At 46.3% G+C, this 17,337-nt stretch overlaps 1 protein-coding gene across 5 annotated transcripts in view; it reads left to right on the top strand.

Annotated features, from left to right (window-relative positions):
• Window positions 1–17,337, top strand: part of ACACA (acetyl-CoA carboxylase alpha) — a 127,061-nt gene that overhangs the window by 65,045 nt on the left and 44,679 nt on the right. For 3 of the 5 annotated variants that reach the window (XM_027698758.1, XM_027698757.1, XM_027698761.1), the window contains 8 exons: window positions 1,993–2,049; window positions 2,336–2,380; window positions 5,130–5,171; window positions 5,776–5,991; window positions 6,450–6,605; window positions 9,377–9,580; window positions 12,055–12,210; window positions 12,374–12,520. In XM_027698758.1, coding sequence (XP_027554559.1) covers window positions 1,993–2,049; window positions 2,336–2,380; window positions 5,130–5,171; window positions 5,776–5,991; window positions 6,450–6,605; window positions 9,377–9,580; window positions 12,055–12,210; window positions 12,374–12,520 — 1,023 coding nt within the window. The remainder of the gene's footprint in view (window positions 1–1,992; window positions 2,050–2,335; window positions 2,381–5,129; window positions 5,172–5,775; window positions 5,992–6,449; window positions 6,606–9,376; window positions 9,581–12,054; window positions 12,211–12,373; window positions 12,521–17,337) is intronic. The other 2 variants (XM_027698760.1, XM_027698759.1) reach the window with 1 other exon arrangement.

Here is a 17,337-nt window from a genome sequence, read left to right as displayed (position 1 = left end):
CTGGAGCATCCATTTCACAGGATATTTCTGGCCCAGGGTGGAGTTGATTTGGGATGTTCTGTTGCTCCTTCCTAAGTGTGGGATGCACTTTTGAGTCCCAGATTTTAGTGCTGGGTCAGCTGTGAGACAACCTGGCCTGAGGACAGTGTCCTTGTGTCCTCTCTGGTGTCTCCCTGCTTTTCTGGTTGGTGTGAAGAACTCAACCAGCTTGTGGAGGTGAATATCCCATCAGGGACTGGGATTCGTGGTACCTGCAATGGTTATGGGATCACTTCTGACTTCCCAGTGTGGGAGGTGGGAATATGTCCTGCAGAAATGAGGGGTTGGCATCCCCATGGCTTCTGCAGCTTCCTGTCTCTTTAAGCAAGGGAAATAATCAAACCTAAGAATTAAAACTAGTTCTGCTTCTCATCTGCTTGATCATGCTCCAGGCGTTTTATGGGAGGGGATAAAAGGAAAGAAATAAAATATAAAAAAAAAAAAAATCAGAAATAATAAAAAAAAAAATCCCAAACCACATTAAACTATCAAATAGGTTGATCCAAATTGTCCAAATAATCTTCTAGTCCCAGCATGTCGTGTGTGGTTTTTTTAATAGAAATTAGGATCATATACTTGTAAATGACTTGTGGAGGAGATTGAGGCAGTCAGTGGAAATGGAGTTTCTCCAGGTGCTGATGGCTAATCGCTCTGTAATAGCTGTGGCCTTGCTGTGAGACCCACATTATTACCATGTAATCAGAATCCTGTTGCTCTGCTGTTATTGTCTGCCACTTGTGGAATTTTAAAAGCAATAACAATTTTTGCTTTTTAAATCATGGCATTATTAAAGTTATTTTCTTCCCCTTGCCATGAATGCAGTCGCTGCTGCTCATTTTCAGAGGGCTTAACCTTAGTGAAACGTCGCGGGCTGTGCCGAGAGGGGTTGGTTTGTTCCTGCTCCAGCAGAGTTCTTGTTTCTTTTTGTGCTCTTCGCTTTTAAATTGGAAAAAGGAGGAGAAAGGGAAAAAGTTTTTAAAAAGAGGAGAATTACGAGATTTTAAAGCTTCAAAGGATCAGTGGTGTGGCAAATGCTGGTGGCAGCACTCCTTTGGAATGGGGCTCAGTGGGATTTGAGGGAGCAGCAACACAACGGGTGTTCTTTCACCTGTTTGGGAAGAATAAGTAACACCTTGGCACTGTAGAATCCTGGAATCCAGGGATGGTTTGGGTTGGAAGGGACTTTAAAGGTCAGCCAGTTCCACCCCCTGCCATGGGCAGGGACACCTTCCACTAGCCCAGGTTGCTCCAAGCCCCGTCCAACCTGGCCTTGGACACTTCCAGGGATGGGGCAGCCACAGCTTCTCTGGGCAACCTGTACCAGGGCCTCCCCACCCTCACAGGGAAGAGTTTCTTCCCAATATCCAACCTAAACCTACTCATTGTCAGTTTAAACACATTGCCCCTTTTCCTGTCCCTCTCTGCCCTTATAAAAACTCTCTCTCCTTCTTGGATCTGTCCTTGATCTGGGCTGTCCATGTGCTTACTGTGCCAATGTCAAGTATGAGCTACATGTTTCTGTGGGTTATTTCCTTTAAACCTCCTTTTCCATCATTTCCTATCATTTTCCATGACTTTACTGTGTCCACACTGTGCTCCCTTCAAAAAGTAATCTTGGGGAAAAAAACCCCCGACTTACTTTGGCAAATGAGCAATGATGTTTCCTGCAAGACTTGGATAGGACTCTTCTGCATTCCTGGTTAGTCAGGCTCAGCTGGAATTCTGTGTTCTTGGGATTTAGCTGTTTGCCTGCTCAGGTCTAATGGATTTGGGTATTTGTGCTGCTGGAGGATCATCAGGTGGGAAATCCTTGCTGTGAGGAGACTGAGGTGGACGAGGAACTCACAGCACAGAGACAGGAGAATCTGTGGAGTTTTTCCAGTTCATGGAGGAGTTTTCTGTCTGTTCTGTTTCTGCTAATCCAGTCACCTGATTCCATCCTTGTTCTTACAGAAATCAGTCCTGATTGATCACGGGATTCGGAGGCTGACTTTCCTTGTAGCACAAAAGGTATTTTAATATCTCTCATGATGCTCAGAACTCTTTGATTTCTAGCTCATGATGCCATTGACATCTGATGTGTTAAATGCTGTATTACCTGTGTTTAGTTCTCTCTTCACTGTTTTTGCCCTCTAAAATTTGAGATGGTTTCCATGAATTCGCTTGAGAAAATGAATTTACGATTCTAAACAATCTTAACACCTCTTGTATTCTTGAATTAATTCATTTTTGATTTTAATCCTAATTGCTAGCTGCTTTTGTTTTTCTCCCTATGCCCGTGCGTTTCGTTTGTAAGGACTTCAGGAAACAGGTCAACTATGAGGTGGATCAGAGATTCCATGTAAGTAAAAAGGGCCTGGAGCACGGTGGTGTTCCTGACGTGAGGCCAGGACACACGGAAGGGACTCTGGGCTTCTCATTTGGATCTCAGCCAGAAATTTAATGCCAGCACTGGGGTCAGAGTGAAGTGCATAAGTATTTATTTTGACATCTGCCAGCTAACCCAGGTGTTACCCTGTTGCATTCAGAGGGTTCAGGTGCTGGAGTCTCTCTCGTTGCCTGGCTGAGCTCAGGATGCCACACTAACAAAGTGTTTCGGTGCTGTTTCCTACTCTAAAGTGCAAATGTCACTGAAATCTTTGTGTTTCTCATGTAGGGTGGTGATTTCTTTCAGCTTCTTACTGATTTTAAAACCCCTTAAAGGAGTAACTAAAGGGACTTGCTAAATTTCACAGAGTGCCCCAGTGAGGTAGGAAATGTTTGATGCTCTCACTGCTGGAATTACTTCTTTGCCAGGGCTGGTCTAGCCCTGTTCAAGGTGGCAATGTGAGGTATGAAACAGATTTTTATCCCTTGTGTATCTACTTTTCGACGCTGGAAGTTGTCAGGAGTCTTGAAAGTGCAAGAAATCCATCCTGTGCTCAACACACTTGGCTTAGGAAGCTTCATGAAGGGAAAACTGTAAGTCTGTAAGTCAGCAAAAAACCAGTTTTTGAACCAATGTGGGTGTCACCACATGGGAATTGCTCACAATACAGTAGAGATGCATCAGTGAACAGCTTAGGTCAGAAGTTGGATTCTTAAGCAAGAAAATTCAGGTTTTAGATTTGAAAAAGGAAGTTTTAGAGAACTGAATGGTTGTTTAGGGAATGAGAAAATATGAGTAGCTGAGTAAGTACTGTGGGACGTGTCAGAGTCAAAAAGGAGGCACAGAACAAAAGGAGCCATTCCCAAGTTTTCCCAGCCCTGCCATGTAGCACAATGGACTGTGGGGATGCTCCTGGTTCCTCAGCCTGGTGTGTCATCTGTCTGCAAAGTTTGTGGAGCACCTCTGGGATCTGCTGTGTCAGTCTTTATTACTGTCTCCTATTCTATCCCCTTTATTACTGGACCAACTATTAACTTAGCCAGGCCTGGGCCTGGGTTTGTTTTTGTTTTAATTACAGTCTATATAATTAGTTCCCAGCATGTTGAGGTAATAGAGAGTTGCTCCAGCAAGCTTCCAATTTCCTCATCTCATTAGGTTTTTAACGTGATTATTAGTATAATAATCAACTATGATGATTTCTGTTGTAGCTTTTCGCATTCTCTGGTTTGCAGGGTGTCTTGATTGGCTAATTTAGGCAAATTATTTTGATTGTCTTGATGATGGTTGGTTGATTAGAACACAGCAGGGGTATAATTCTTCTGCCCAGGAAATGGAGCACTCTTTTGGATTTTTGGTACCAGAGCACTGAGGGTTTTTGTGTGTGTGTGTGAACGTCTAATTATGATATTTGCCCACCCCACTACTCAGATGCCTTGGAAGGAATTACATTAGTGATGGAATGGGCATGGATGGTGGCAGGAGGAACTGGCAGCGTGCAGAGGAGGACAGGTAGGAGGGATTTGGAGGAGAAGAGAGGAAACATGGCAGTGGTTGGTTGTTGGAGTGCAGCTGGAGCTCACAGGCCACGAGTACGTTGGGTGAGCCTGAATTTTCAGGCAGGATTTCTTGTGCCTGGTCTGGAAGACACATTCCAGGCAAGCACAGGTTGTTTTGCTCTGCTGAGAGTCATCAGGTGATGTTTGGGGACTGTTCTGTGTAGGGAGGGAAGGAAGATGACTAACTAGAATATCACTTTCAGCCTTAAAATCTGTGTTGCTTGGTGATGGTTTGCGTAGTGTCACTGCTTGTCACACTGACTCGACCTGGGGTTGCCCATCTTTCATTGACAGTGGAATGTGAGCCAGAAATTCGGTGACTCCAAGTCAGATTCCCTCTTTTTTTGCTTAGTAAGACAGTTCTGGCAAGTTTTGTGTGTTCTCTCAGGTCACCTTTAGCACAGAGAGCTGGTGTGCTCGCCTTGGTGCAAAGCACTGACAAAAGTTCCAGGAAAAGTGTAATTCCAGGGGAGTGGATGGATTTGCTTGGATGGAACTGGAAGGACAGGTAGAAGGATGCTGTCTAGCCTTTCTCTCTTCTTCTAAGACTTGTACAACACCCCACAAAGCTGTCAAGCCCCTGCCAGGGTTTTATCTGTGCAACAAAATAACAGAGAAACCGAATCGAATTCGGGGGATTTTCGTGGTGCTGTTTAACACAGGAGGATAAAGTGATTTGATTGCAACTCACAGTTTTCCTGGGCAAGAAAGTATTTCCAGCAGTAATGGTATGAAGAGAGCTGTAGACTAAGACCACTGTGCTGTGTACATCTGTGTCCAGAAGAGTGTTAATATCTCTGTATGGCTCCCAAACATTTCCATGGGAACCTTAATCATAAAAGAACTAGAAAAAATTTCCTTTCCCACTACTGGAAACTGGACACTTCCATGTTGTTATCTGTTAATAATTGACAATAATAATCTAAAGCAAATCAAGTAGCCTCTGTTGCACTCGTAGAGACAGGTTTAAGCTACCTCTGCTGTCTTGAGGGTCTTCTTGAGGGTGACTTGATTTTCCACGACCCTTGTGATGTTGAAAAAGTAGCTGGTAACAACTTCTGTCATGTCCTGTGCTGTGGTGCTGCCCCAGGCGTGTCTGTGGGCACTCTGGGGAGATCAGTGCCCACTTTGGGAGGACTAACACTGTTGCTTTTATTTTCAAACAGAGGGAATTCCCAAAGTTCTTCACGTTCCGTGCCCGGGATAAGGTAAGTTTTATGTCAATACTTGTCTCTAAGTGTTGTCTTTATCCTTGTTTCATGTAGTTGCTTCTTGGAAGCAGGACAGTGATTCAGGCCTTAGAATCAGACAAACCTTCTGGTTTCTGTGGAGAAAAAAAAGGGTTTTATGGGGAGGCTGAGCTTGAGAACCTGCTGTCTTCATAGAATCACAGAATGGTTTGTGTTGGGAGAGACCTTAAACCCTGCCATGGGCAGGGACACCTCCCACTAGCCCAGGTTGCTCCAAGCCCTGTCCAACCTGGCCTTGGACACTTGCAGGGATGGTGCAGCCACAGCTTCTCTGGGCAACCTGTGCCACCCTCACAGGGAAGAATTTCTTCCTAATATCCAGTCTAAACCTACTGTCTTTGAGTTTGAAGCCGTTCCCCCTTTTTCTCTCACTCCAAACTCTTGTAAAAAGTCAACTCTCGGTGCAATAACTGCATGAGACAGAAGGTTCTGGGTTGGATTCATTTGAATTTTTACATCTTTAACTAAATATGAAATTTCTAAGGGGCGTTGTGTAGTTCTTGTCCTCAGTGTTTCACCCTCTCCACCCCCTTTCCTCTTTCCCACCCTCTTCTCCCTCCAGTTCGAGGAGGACCGGATTTACCGTCACCTGGAGCCGGCTCTGGCTTTCCAGCTGGAGCTGAACCGCATGAGGAACTTCGACCTCACTGCCATCCCCTGTGCCAACCACAAAATGCACCTGTACCTGGGGGCAGCCAAGGTGGAGGTGGGCACGGAGGTGACAGACTACAGGTTCTTCGTGAGGGCCATCATCAGGCACTCGGACCTGGTGACCAAGGTGAGTTTGTCACCTGGGCGAGGGCTCTTTCCAAGGCAGTGTGTTAAAACCTTGGTCATTCTAGGAACCTGCAGGGGGTTTTGGATTAAAACTGAACATGTTGCCTGGGGTGGCTCTGCAGAACCATCTCTCTGAAGTCCTGGTATTCCCGTGTTTCATGGAGGTTTTTCAGGGGTTTAAGTGGATAGTCAGAAATCCGTGGATTTTGAGGCAACAGTGGTTTGCCCTGCCTGGTTTCAAATTTACTCTGAACTGAACAAAGGGCACAAACCAGCCAGATGTGGAATCCAGGCACTGGCCCCGTGATGGGGATGGATCTGCTTCAGGGCTGCACATCCTGCTGACACCCACGTACCCCCGTGCTCTCCATCGCGTCCTTCCCCACTTTTCCAACCCCTGTGTTCTTGGGCTGTGATTTGTGAGTAGAAAGCCGATAATTTGTTGGCAATGTGTGGCAGGAAGCCTCCTTTGAGTACCTGCAAAACGAGGGCGAGCGCCTGCTGCTGGAGGCCATGGACGAGCTGGAGGTGGCGTTCAACAACACCAACGTGCGCACCGACTGCAACCACATCTTCCTCAACTTCGTGCCCACCGTCATCATGGACCCCTCCAAGGTGGGACCCCCTCCCGAGCTCTGCTTGTTTTTTCCAGGGCTTCACTTCCCAGAATTAAATGGTCTTTTGTTCGTAGAGTCCCAGACTAGTTTGGGTTGGAAGGGGCCTTAAAGCTCAGCCGGTTCCACCCCCTGCCATGGGCAGGGACACCTTCCACTAGACCAGGTTGCTCCAAGCCCTGTCCAACCTGGCCTTGGACACTTATCTCCAAAAGCAGAGAGAACACTCTTAATGTCTCTAGTTAAGGCAGTGAGGAATCACAGAATCCCAGGATGTGCTCAGTTGGAAGGGACCCACAGAATCATCGAGTCCAACCCGTAGCCCTGCACAGGACTATCCCTAAGAGTCACACAAGGGAAAAGAGCTTTGGGGTTTTTTTTTCCACTTAGGAATAAATATTAAATGTTAGACTTCAGAACTGGCTGCTTATATTTCTAGTGGAGAAACACTGTGTCCTTCGAGCAGCACAGCTCACCTCCTCTGGGTCAGCTGAGGAATGTTTTGTATTTGAAGCTAAAAACTTATTTTTTCATTGTGTGCTTGAGATGAACAGTTTTAATGAGGAAATAGCTCGAAATGCTCCCCGTTTGTTACAGAAGTCGAGATTTCATCCAAATAAAACGTGAGATAAATTCGGGCCTTTAAAAGAATCTGTAAATTCAGCTACAAAAGTGCCTCATTTCCAGTCTCTGATACAAAACCACAGAGATCAACATTATAAAGAAATGAACATTAAGCTTTGTTTTGCATTAATGAAAGTGTTTAGGCATAAAGCATGTTTGTGCTTAGCAGAGCCACCACAGAGAAAGGCCCAAATAAACTGTAAAAGCTGAATTTCGTTGGAAATCAACATTCTGTTCATGGGCACCCAAAGATGAGAGTTGACCTTTCCTTGGGAGAACAACCGAAAGTTTAAAAAGATGAATTGGGTATCAAAATAACTCTCTCTCGCTTGCTGACTTTTAAATCGTGATTAAAAATTGGTGGCTTAAATCGCTCTTGAATCAAACCTCTCTGGGCACATCCAAAATCATTAGTTCCCAGGAAGTTCAGAAGGAGCTGGGATATTCAGCCCTGGAAGTTGGGCTGCCCTCGGATACGCACCGTGACTTTTCCTTGAGCCGCTGCGGAAAAGAGAGGGTTTTTTTTTTTTTTTGAGGAATTTTAAAACCAGCCTATAAATTGCCTTCTTTTAATATGCACTTTGCCCACAGTAGTATTTTATGAAGTTTAATGGGACGGCAGAAGGCCCAGCTCCGAGTGGTAATTGCTTTGTTGATTTAAAGCCCCGCGCGGCGCGGGCGCTGAAACATGATTATTGTGCAAACAAGTGCTACAGAGCCTGTTGGGCAAGGATTTGGCTTCCCTGGGTTCCACAGTTCCCAGGTGTGAGCCCTCCCTTGGGAGGGAAGGCAGGTGAAGGAGAGGCACCTGTGCCCTGCTGGGTTGGACTTGGTGGTCTTCGAGGTCTTTTCCAACCATAAAGGTTCTGTGAGCCATGAGAAAAGAGGGATGTGAATCCAGTTCAGATCTGTGGATTTTTTCCCTATATTTTCAGAGGGTTATTTTGAACTTAGAGAATTCTTTTAAGAAAAATTCAAATATTACTGATGTGCTGGGCACTTCCATGGCTTCTGAAGGGTGGGAAAATGGATTCATGGTGAGAGAATGACCCCAATCTCTTGTTTCTCAGGAGTGATGAGTGGGGATGCTCAGCACAGACTTCTCCAGTTGCCACAGAACTGCTTTGGAGCTTCCCAGAGATTTAAGGAGAATTGGGCCCCAAGTGCACTAACAGATCCCAATAGATCCAAACAGATCCTAACACAGGCACTTTGACAAACACTCGTTCCCCTCAGCAAGTATTTCTCCCATTAAAGAAGCTGCTTCCCCAATTAATGTTTCTGAAGTGTGAAGAGAGCAAAACCTGCCATTTTTAATTTAAAAACCAAAGCAGGCTTTACTGAATTCTATCTTTAGTGGACCATCTTCAATTAATTCATCTTCAACAAGAAAAATTCTATTAACAACATCCCAATCCGGTGCTGTCCCACTACCTCAGCAGTCCCCAGGTTGAGTTCCTGCCCATCTCGAGGCTTAGGATGAGAAGGGACAGGCCACCAAGCTCCCCTAATTTCCTTGGTGTTTGCTGATGTGTGATGCTTCTCTCTCTCTTCATCACACCCTTGGAGCAGGACCTTCAGCAGTGGGATGGAGGGGGCACAGAGCAGTGGATGGATCCAGAAAGAATCCCAGAATGATTTGGAATCATAGAATCATAGAATCAGCTGGGTTGGAAGGGGCCTCCGAGATCATCAAGTCCAACCCTTGATCCACTACTGCCGTGGTTCCCAGCCCGTGGCACTGATGCCACATCCAGTCTTATCTTAAAAACCTCCAGGGACGGAGAATCCACCACTTCCCTGGGCAGCCCATTCCAATGGCTGATCACCCTCTCTGGAAAGAAATTCCTTCTAATATCCAACCTAAACCTCCCCTGGCACAGCTTAAGACCCCGAGCCCTCGTCTTGCTGATCATTGCCTGGGAAAAGAGACCAACCCCCACCTGGCTACAACCTCCCTTCAGGGAGTTGCAGAGAGTGAGGAGGTCTCCCCTGAGCCTCCTCTTCTCCAGGCTGAACAGCCCCAGCTCCCTCAGCCTCTCCTCATAGGAAGGGACCTTACAGCCCATCTCATTCCAACCCCCTGGGCAGGGACACCTCCCCCGGCCAGTGTGTGGTGAGGGAACCAACCCCTTGTGCTGTTTTCAGATCGAGGAGTCCGTGCGCTCCATGGTGATGCGCTACGGGAGCCGCCTCTGGAAGCTGCGCGTCCTCCAGGCCGAGCTGAAGATCAACATCCGCCTGACGCCCACGGGAAAGGCCATTCCCATCCGGCTCTTCCTGACCAACGAGTCGGGCTATTACCTGGACATCAGCCTGTACAAGGAGGTGACGGACTCCAGGACGGGGCAGGTGCGTCCGTCCGGCTCCAGGGTGGGATGAGCAAATTGTGTGTGGGGGACACACTGTACCTGGTGAAACTCTTGCGTGTTTTATGGTGTTTTCAGGATAATCATAGAACCACGGGGTGGTTTGGGTTGGAAGGGACTTTAAACTCGCTCCAACCCCTTGCCATGGGCAAGGACACCTTCCACTAGACCAGGTTGCTCCAACCCCCGTAATATGTTTTCAAATTGCCACTCAAATTTGCCAAAGGAAGAAGGATGTGAAAGTAATCTTGCAGTAGGTATGAAAATGTAATCAGGTATAAGTGCAAGGCCTCTGGTTGTTTTGTCCGTGCCCTCTGGTTGTTTTGTCCATGCCTCAGTTTGGGCAGCTGTTTTCCTCAAGACTTTTCCTCAGAGTGCTCAGAGAAGTAATAGAAAAGGGATCACTGTTGGTGCTCATCCTGTGGGTCGCAATAAAAAATATTATTAATTGTACATTTCCCTGAGTAGATGGAGAAAATCCGTGAACTCGTCCTTTAAATTCTAAAGATATAGGGAATGACCTGGGTAGGATGATATAAAATTATGGAAGGTGCTTTTATATCATTTTTATGAAGCATAATGGGCTCTTTTGTAATGGTTGTGGCTGTTCTGGTATTTCTGTTTTTCATGGTGCAGGAATAGTGTGGTTAACTGAAATACCTACATATGCTAAAATCCATGGAGCATGGGATGCATGGAAAATATTTAAATAGAGAAATGTTTACATCTCCCTCTGTAATCATCTCTCTGCCAAGCAGGAGGAGCAGCAGAATAAATCACTTGGGCACTGTGAATGTAGAACACAAAGTGCTGAGTCACCTTTTCTACCCCTCTTCTCCGTTTAATTTTTCCAGCAAGCTGCTGGCCAAGGAGTCCATCCAGTCCTGAGATCCCAGGACAGATAGTGTCAGTGTGTTCTACCTCATTTCTGCCTTTGAGGGGAGATGAGGAGAGAAAAGAACATTTTAATAATCTCCAGAGCTGAGCTTAACCCTTGAGTTGGGTCAGTCACTTGTGAAGGTCGTGTTTCCTCCTGGAGCTTTATTATTTAAAGCTTGGGGGATGTGTGTGTGTGTCTGTGGCTTTAGCAACTTTTCCAGTATTAAATTTATTTTTCCAGAATATTAAACCAGATTCTAGTAAAAAATTATACTGAGTGCAATTACTTCAGTTAACTCTGAGCAGCTGGGAGGAAGGTTTGTCTTACAAAGCTTGAAGGTCTGAGTTTTTTAGGAAACTTGGGTGAATCTTCCCCCTGATGATGGGAGTTTTACAGGTTCAGATCTGTGGATTTTTTTCCTGTGTTTTCAGAGGGTTATTTTGAACTTAGAGAATTCTTTTAAGAAAAATTCAAATATTACTGATGTGCTGGGCACTTCCATGGCTTCTGAAGGGTGGGAAAATGGATTCATGGTGAGAGAATGACCCTGATCTCTTGTTTCTCAGGAGTGATGAGTGGGGATGCTCAGCACAGACTTCTCCAGTTGCCACAGAACTGCTCTGGAGCTTTCCAGAGATTTCAGGAGAACTGGGCCCCAAGTGCACTAACAGATCCCAATAGATCCAAACAGATCCTAACACAGGCACTTTGACAAACACTTGTTCCCCTCAGCAAGTATTTCTCCCATTAAAGGAACTGCTTCCCCAATTAATGTTTGTGAAGTTTGAAGAGAGCAAAACCTGCCATTTTTAACTTAAAAACCAAAGCAGGCTTTACTGAATTCTATCTTTAGTGGACTATCTTCAATTAATTCATCTTCAACGAGAAAAATTCTATTAACAACATCCCAATCATGTCCCTTCTATCAGGCTGAGCTGCATTTGGGCTGAGCTCTCCCGGTTCAGCGACGCTCCTCCTGTTTCTCCCTTGAAATACCTTCCCTTCCGAGTCCTGGCCGAGTGGAATATATAGTGCCACGAAGCCTGGCAGTTGATAATTCATGTTGCTACTCTGGGAAAATCTTTTAAACTTACAATATCAAAACTTCAAGCCAAATGACATATGCAAGTCTTGACCCGGCTTCCCGGAGCAGCCGGCGGAGCCGCGGATCCCGCGCCGTGCCACTTCATAAATAACGGAGTTCTCCTCTCTGCTCCCAGCTATCACCATCCATCGGCACAGACACGGCGTCAGGGGAAATACTGGGGAATGGGAAACCATCTGAGTCGCAGGGTTTTTTTTTTTTCTGGGGGAGGTGGCTCTGCTCGCCGTGCTCCGCCGGGACGCGGCAATAAGTCAGGGATGCCGGGATCTGCACGGTAATGGTCCAGCACTGTCTCCAAAGGGCAGTAATGCATGATGGAGCACGGTGTTCCAGGCTATGCCAGCACTGACATCCTTGCAGAGAGCAGAAACAATCAGACTGGAGTATCCTGATGATTTTTGGTTAAATCTGGGTCAGCTCAGTGTACGGAACTGGTGGATCGGGCAGTAATTGGTCGTGTTTTGTCCCGCAGATCATGTTCCAGGCCTATGGGGATAAACAGGGACCGCTCCACGGGATGCTGATCAACACCCCCTACGTGACCAAAGACCTGCTGCAGTCCAAGAGGTTCCAGGCACAGACTTTAGGGACATCCTATGTCTATGACATCCCCGAGATGTTTCGGCAGGTGGGTGTCCTTTAGGTTGTTCTAAACTTCGGTACCCGCCCTCTGGCAGGGGGGGAACGTTTCGGGGGTGTCCTGTTGGGAATACTGAGCCACAGTGGAGTGGACTGGATAAAAAATCCTCGCAGGTGACGTTCTTAACAAGCATTTATCTTTTCACCTCTAGTCTTTGATTAAGCTCTGGAGTTCCATGAATGAACACGCCTTCCTGCCTCCGGCGCCGCTGCCTCCGGACATCCTGACGTACACGGAGCTGGTGCTGGATGACCAGGGGCAGCTCGTGCACATGAACAGGCTGCCAGGAGGAAACGAGGCAAGTTGCACTTCCCTCCCTGCTTGCTTTTCTTTCCATGTCCTGCAGTACTTTGTGGCTCGGGCTGGGTTTGACAATCGTAATGAAAGTTTACCAGCCAGGCACAGAATCTATTCATTCGGCCTCTCACTCTTGAAAATGAGATTTTTGTTTCATTAAAAATTAATACCTCCCATACAATGGGTATTTTAACCTCCATAGTAAATGATGATTCCGTTTCAAACCTGTGCCTGTGCTGGTTTTCCTTCATAATTAAAAAGTGCTCATTCAGCTGTTCCAGGTAACTGGGGTTTGAGTTTGAGCAAAATATGTTTTACAAGACTAAATAGAAATGTTTTCATTTGCTAAAGAAAAAAAACACCTCACAGAAAAAAACCCTAATTTTATGCTTCCATTTCCATCTTTCCTACACAATTTATGACAAGGTGTGTGCAACTTTCCCCTCTAGAGAAGAATTTACTCAAGACTTATAAAGAGCTAATGCTGGGGGTGATGGAGTTACTCCTTCAGCTCAAACAGGAGGAGGCCTTGGTGTCGTGGTGGGATTTTGCTGAGGTGTCTTTCCATTAGGAAGCCAAAGATTGCAGCATTGGAATGACTGGAGAGTAAAGATAACTACTAGAAGATGTGTTTATTTTTTTTTGGATGGGAATCAGTAAGTGAATGCTCCACAGTAATTTAAATTTGAGCAGTTCTAAGTGATGGTATCATTTATTTTTTTCCTTGGCGTCGTTGAACCAGCATCAGCCTTTTCCTAAATACACAACTTAAGGTCTGCAAAAAGCTCTGTTCAAAAACATCAAGTGCAGTGATGAGAGGGAACAGGGGTTTCCATCACCATTTCCTGCATGGATCTTGTCAGGGGAAGCTTTGGAATACGATGTTTGCAGATTGCACCTGATCAGCAAACGGTGACTGTGGGAGCACTGTGGCCTTGTCTCTTGCTGGGCTAGGGGAGAAATGTCTTAACTGGTCTAATTAAACCTGGAATGAGCTATTCCCTGCGTTCCTGGTGCAAGCTGGGGCTGCTGGGGAGGGTTATGCCATCATCTTTCTCTCCTTCCCCACTCTCATTCAGCCTTGGAGTGGATGGTGGCTGGGGAAATAGCAAAGTCCCTCAGGGACGTCGCTCTGTTCTTGCTGAAATTACAAGCACAGAGCTGCCTGGGCATGAACATGTAGTGTTTACTCTGCCAGTATGAATACAAATAGTCTTATTATAAGAGATTCTGTACCCAAAGACCACCAAAAAAAAAAAAATTAGGAGATTTTTTTTTAACCCTTGGTGGACTTTGTTGGGCTCAATCTGTCGAGAAATTACACGGCTCTCGTGGTGTGTGTAGTGTTGGTATCTAAATTGACCTAAGCTGATGTAATCTCTCAAATATCTTGTTGCCCAGAGAGGTTGTAGGGGTTGTGGACTCCCCATCCCTGGATGTGTTCAAGGCCAGGTTGGATGGGGCTTGAAGCAACCTGGGATAGAGGAAGGTGTCCCTGCCCGTGGCAGGAACCAGGTGGGCTTTTAAGGTCTCTCCCAACCCAAAGCATTCTGTGATTCTGTGAATGCACAGGTTCAGGCCCTGCCCCTGTGGCTGTTACACCAAGGGGCTGAATCACTGGAAAGTGGGATAAACCTGGGGAAAACATGATGTTCCCCCATATTTTTCCACCTGGCTACTGGAGGTGTATCATGGAACGGAATCTCAGAATGGTTTGGGTTGGAAGGGACCAGGACCTGTTATCCCAGCTGGATGAGCCACTGTAGGGCGATGTGCAGCTGGAATGAGGTTGGAGACTCCAGTACTGGGTTCTGTTGGCAGCACCCTGCACACAATAACACTCATTCCCAGGTGGGAGCGGATGATCCGAGCAGAGCCTGAAGGACAGGTGACATTCCGGAGATCAGGAGCTGCTGAACAGATTCATTCCTCCTGCTGCACTTGCTTTATCTGCCTGAGCTGACTTTAGCCTTTTGTGGTTTAATTCCCTTCAGCTGAGGGAACAAATTTCCACAAACGGGGGCTCAAGTTTCTCTTTCCAAAGGTGGAAAGGATGGCTGAGGGGTGGAGGAGGAAAAGGCAGGATGCTGGATAAATTCAGAGCATAATCCTTTGCTTTGTCGAGGCTGTAAGTGGATCCATTCTCCTTTTTTTAAGAATCACTCTGCATAACATCTGGGCAGAGAAACACAGCATCTTATCTGCCAGGAAGCAAAGATCCTTGGGGTAATCCATCTCTGTGGCAGTAGCTGGGAATGTTGCATAAGAAAAGGAGACGTGCCACGAGGAGCAGGAGGAAATATTAAATTGGTTCTGCACTTCTTCCACATAATACAATGATGAACTGTCCTCAAAATATGGCACGTTGCCTTGACTGTCTAACCTTGGCTGAATTTAAGGAAGAGTTTTGTCCTCAGGTTTGGACTTGGAAAGGCCAGAAGCCCAAAAATTGTGTTCCAGGAGAGATGATCCATAAAGAAATGAGTCCAGCGGAGAAGTTGAGGTTCCCAAGCTTTGCAGTGGTTTGCTTGGTGCCCTTAGTCAAAGATCCCACTGCTTCAGTTTGTTCCCATCCCAGTCAGATGGGACTGCTTTGGGGTTTTATGAGCATAGTTCAGGCAAATATCTCTTAATATTTCAGAGTGCTTGGGTTTCTGCTTGTGAATGTTGTATTATGCAGCACTGCCCCAGTTTGGGTTGGTAACCCCTGATGGTCAGTGCAGTGGAGTCTGTGCCCCAGAGGTCCAGAAGCAAGAGCTGCTTTCAGGTTAGACCCACTGAGCTGACAGGTGACAGGTGAAGTGGGAACTTCCCAGGTAAATGTGAGATTTTTCATTATTATTTTTCCTTCTTCCCAGTGCAAGTTGCTGATTTTCTGAATCCAAAGTCTTTGCAGAGATTGTCCATCATATGTTTCTTAGTAAAGAGGAAATTTGTGTTGGAAGCTCCTGTCTGTGGTGAAGGTAGCTGCTGTTGAGTGCTTTTAGGTTCCTATGAACATTCTCCTTGTTTTGGTTGAGAGACTCAGACCCAGCCATTCCCCCACTGTCCTGGTGGGATATCGGCTGTTGGGAGCCAGGGCTTGGCTTTCCTGACATGGGAAGAGCAGGAACTCAGGATTCTCCCTATCCTCACAGGGTTTACAAGCAGCAGGTTGGGCAAAACTGGCTCATCCATCTGTCTTTTCAGGAAAATCTGTGAAATGGGAATTCTCAAGGTCTTTCACTATCCAAGAGTTTTCCTTAGGCTGTAAAGAATCCTGGATGTTGTCTGGAGCTTTCTGCTGGTTCTGGATCCTTCGTGTTGTGCTTGTGAACTGGATCCTGGTCTTTAGTTACTCCTTTTTTGGTTTGGGTTGTTTGGGTTTTTTTTGGGTGTGTCCCCTCTATTACCAGTCTGACTGCTTTGACCCCCCTGCTCACATGTGAGACTCTTCCAATAAGATCTGACTGCTCCCATAGGATTTCTGGAAGAAAGACTGAATGTGCCACACTAAGAAGCTGAGAACAGTTTGTAAATAATTCCCAGAGCAGCAGGTACAGGAGGGAGCTGAAGACAACAGTGTTTTATCAGCAGAATCAGTCGATAGCTCCTGAGAAAGGGCTGAACAGACTTTGGGACAAATGGGGTGTAATTTATTGTACAATTCTGAGCAAATCAAGAACTAAGCACCAGAAGTGGATGCTCAGTCTGACTCCAGTCTGAATCTCAAGATGGATATGGATTGTTGAAATGTCCAGAGTTTATATAGGTGGAAGGAAAAAAAATCCACTTGTAGTTATTGGTAATTTTATGCATTTTACTCTAAAATGTCTTTAGGAAGGAAACATGGAGTTCATCCCACAGTTTGATACTTATCTATAATCTATGACATAGATTATAACACCATTTGTTTACAAGACTTAGCTTTTCTGCTAATTTAGTTTTTTTAAATAGGTGGAAGCCTTTTTTTTCCCCCAGTCTTTGGTGTTTCTGGCTGAGATCTTCATGGGGTATGTGGGGTAGAGGTGTTTGTGTGCTGCTGTTGGAGGGCAGGGTTTGGAAGAATGCAGCACCTCAGCCTGTTTGACAGTGTCCAGGGGTGATGGGTGTCCTGGGAGCCTCTGTCCTGCCTGTCACCTGAGCCTCTGATGGGGCTCTGTGGCTGGGCTAAAATGGGGAAACACCTGAAATAGTCAGGAATTGGGTGAGCACAGAGCAGTGAGCAGGGCTGGAGCTCAGCAGTGGATCCAACACACTGTGCTGGTGCTGTTGCTGTGCTGGAGACACGACCTGGAGCTCGGTGACACCCCCTCCAAAACCCCACTGAGGACGCCTTTGTTCCCAAGATTAGCATATTAGCTGAAATCTCAGTGTGAAAAGGTAATTCCCTCAGCCTGCTGGAGAACTCAATACGTTCCTTGTCACCCTTGAGCCGGGCATTTGGATGCTTTTCTATAGCACTTGATGTGTTTTGACTCCAATTTACCCTGATCCTCTGGCACCGGGAATGCTCCGGCCGCTGATAAGACCCGACTAATCCCCAAGGACAAGGAGAAAGTGATGTAAGGAGTGCCTGCAGCAACACCCCACATCCCCCTTCGTCTCTCTCTCCTGGTGTCCATGGAAAATGTGTCATTTTCCCCACTGGCACTAGATGTCACAGTTTTTCCTCCTCAGTGGCACGAGGATCAGAAATAATCCATAATCGGAGCCGTTTGCCGGAGCGTTGGCTCCAACACCTTTCCTGGGTAGATGGCAAGGTTTGCCCAGGTGATATTCAGGATGGCACAGGGCTCCTGGAATGCTCTGGCCAGCTCCCTGGATTCCTGGGGCTGG

The sequence above is a fragment of the Neopelma chrysocephalum genome, unplaced genomic scaffold (genome assembly GCF_003984885.1).
Source record: "Neopelma chrysocephalum unplaced genomic scaffold, ASM398488v2 Primary Assembly neopelma1_132, whole genome shotgun sequence".
NCBI lineage: Eukaryota > Metazoa > Chordata > Aves > Passeriformes > Pipridae > Neopelma > Neopelma chrysocephalum.
The sequence above is the reverse complement of the archived record's forward strand: the minus strand, read 5'-3'. Positions and strand labels throughout refer to the sequence as shown.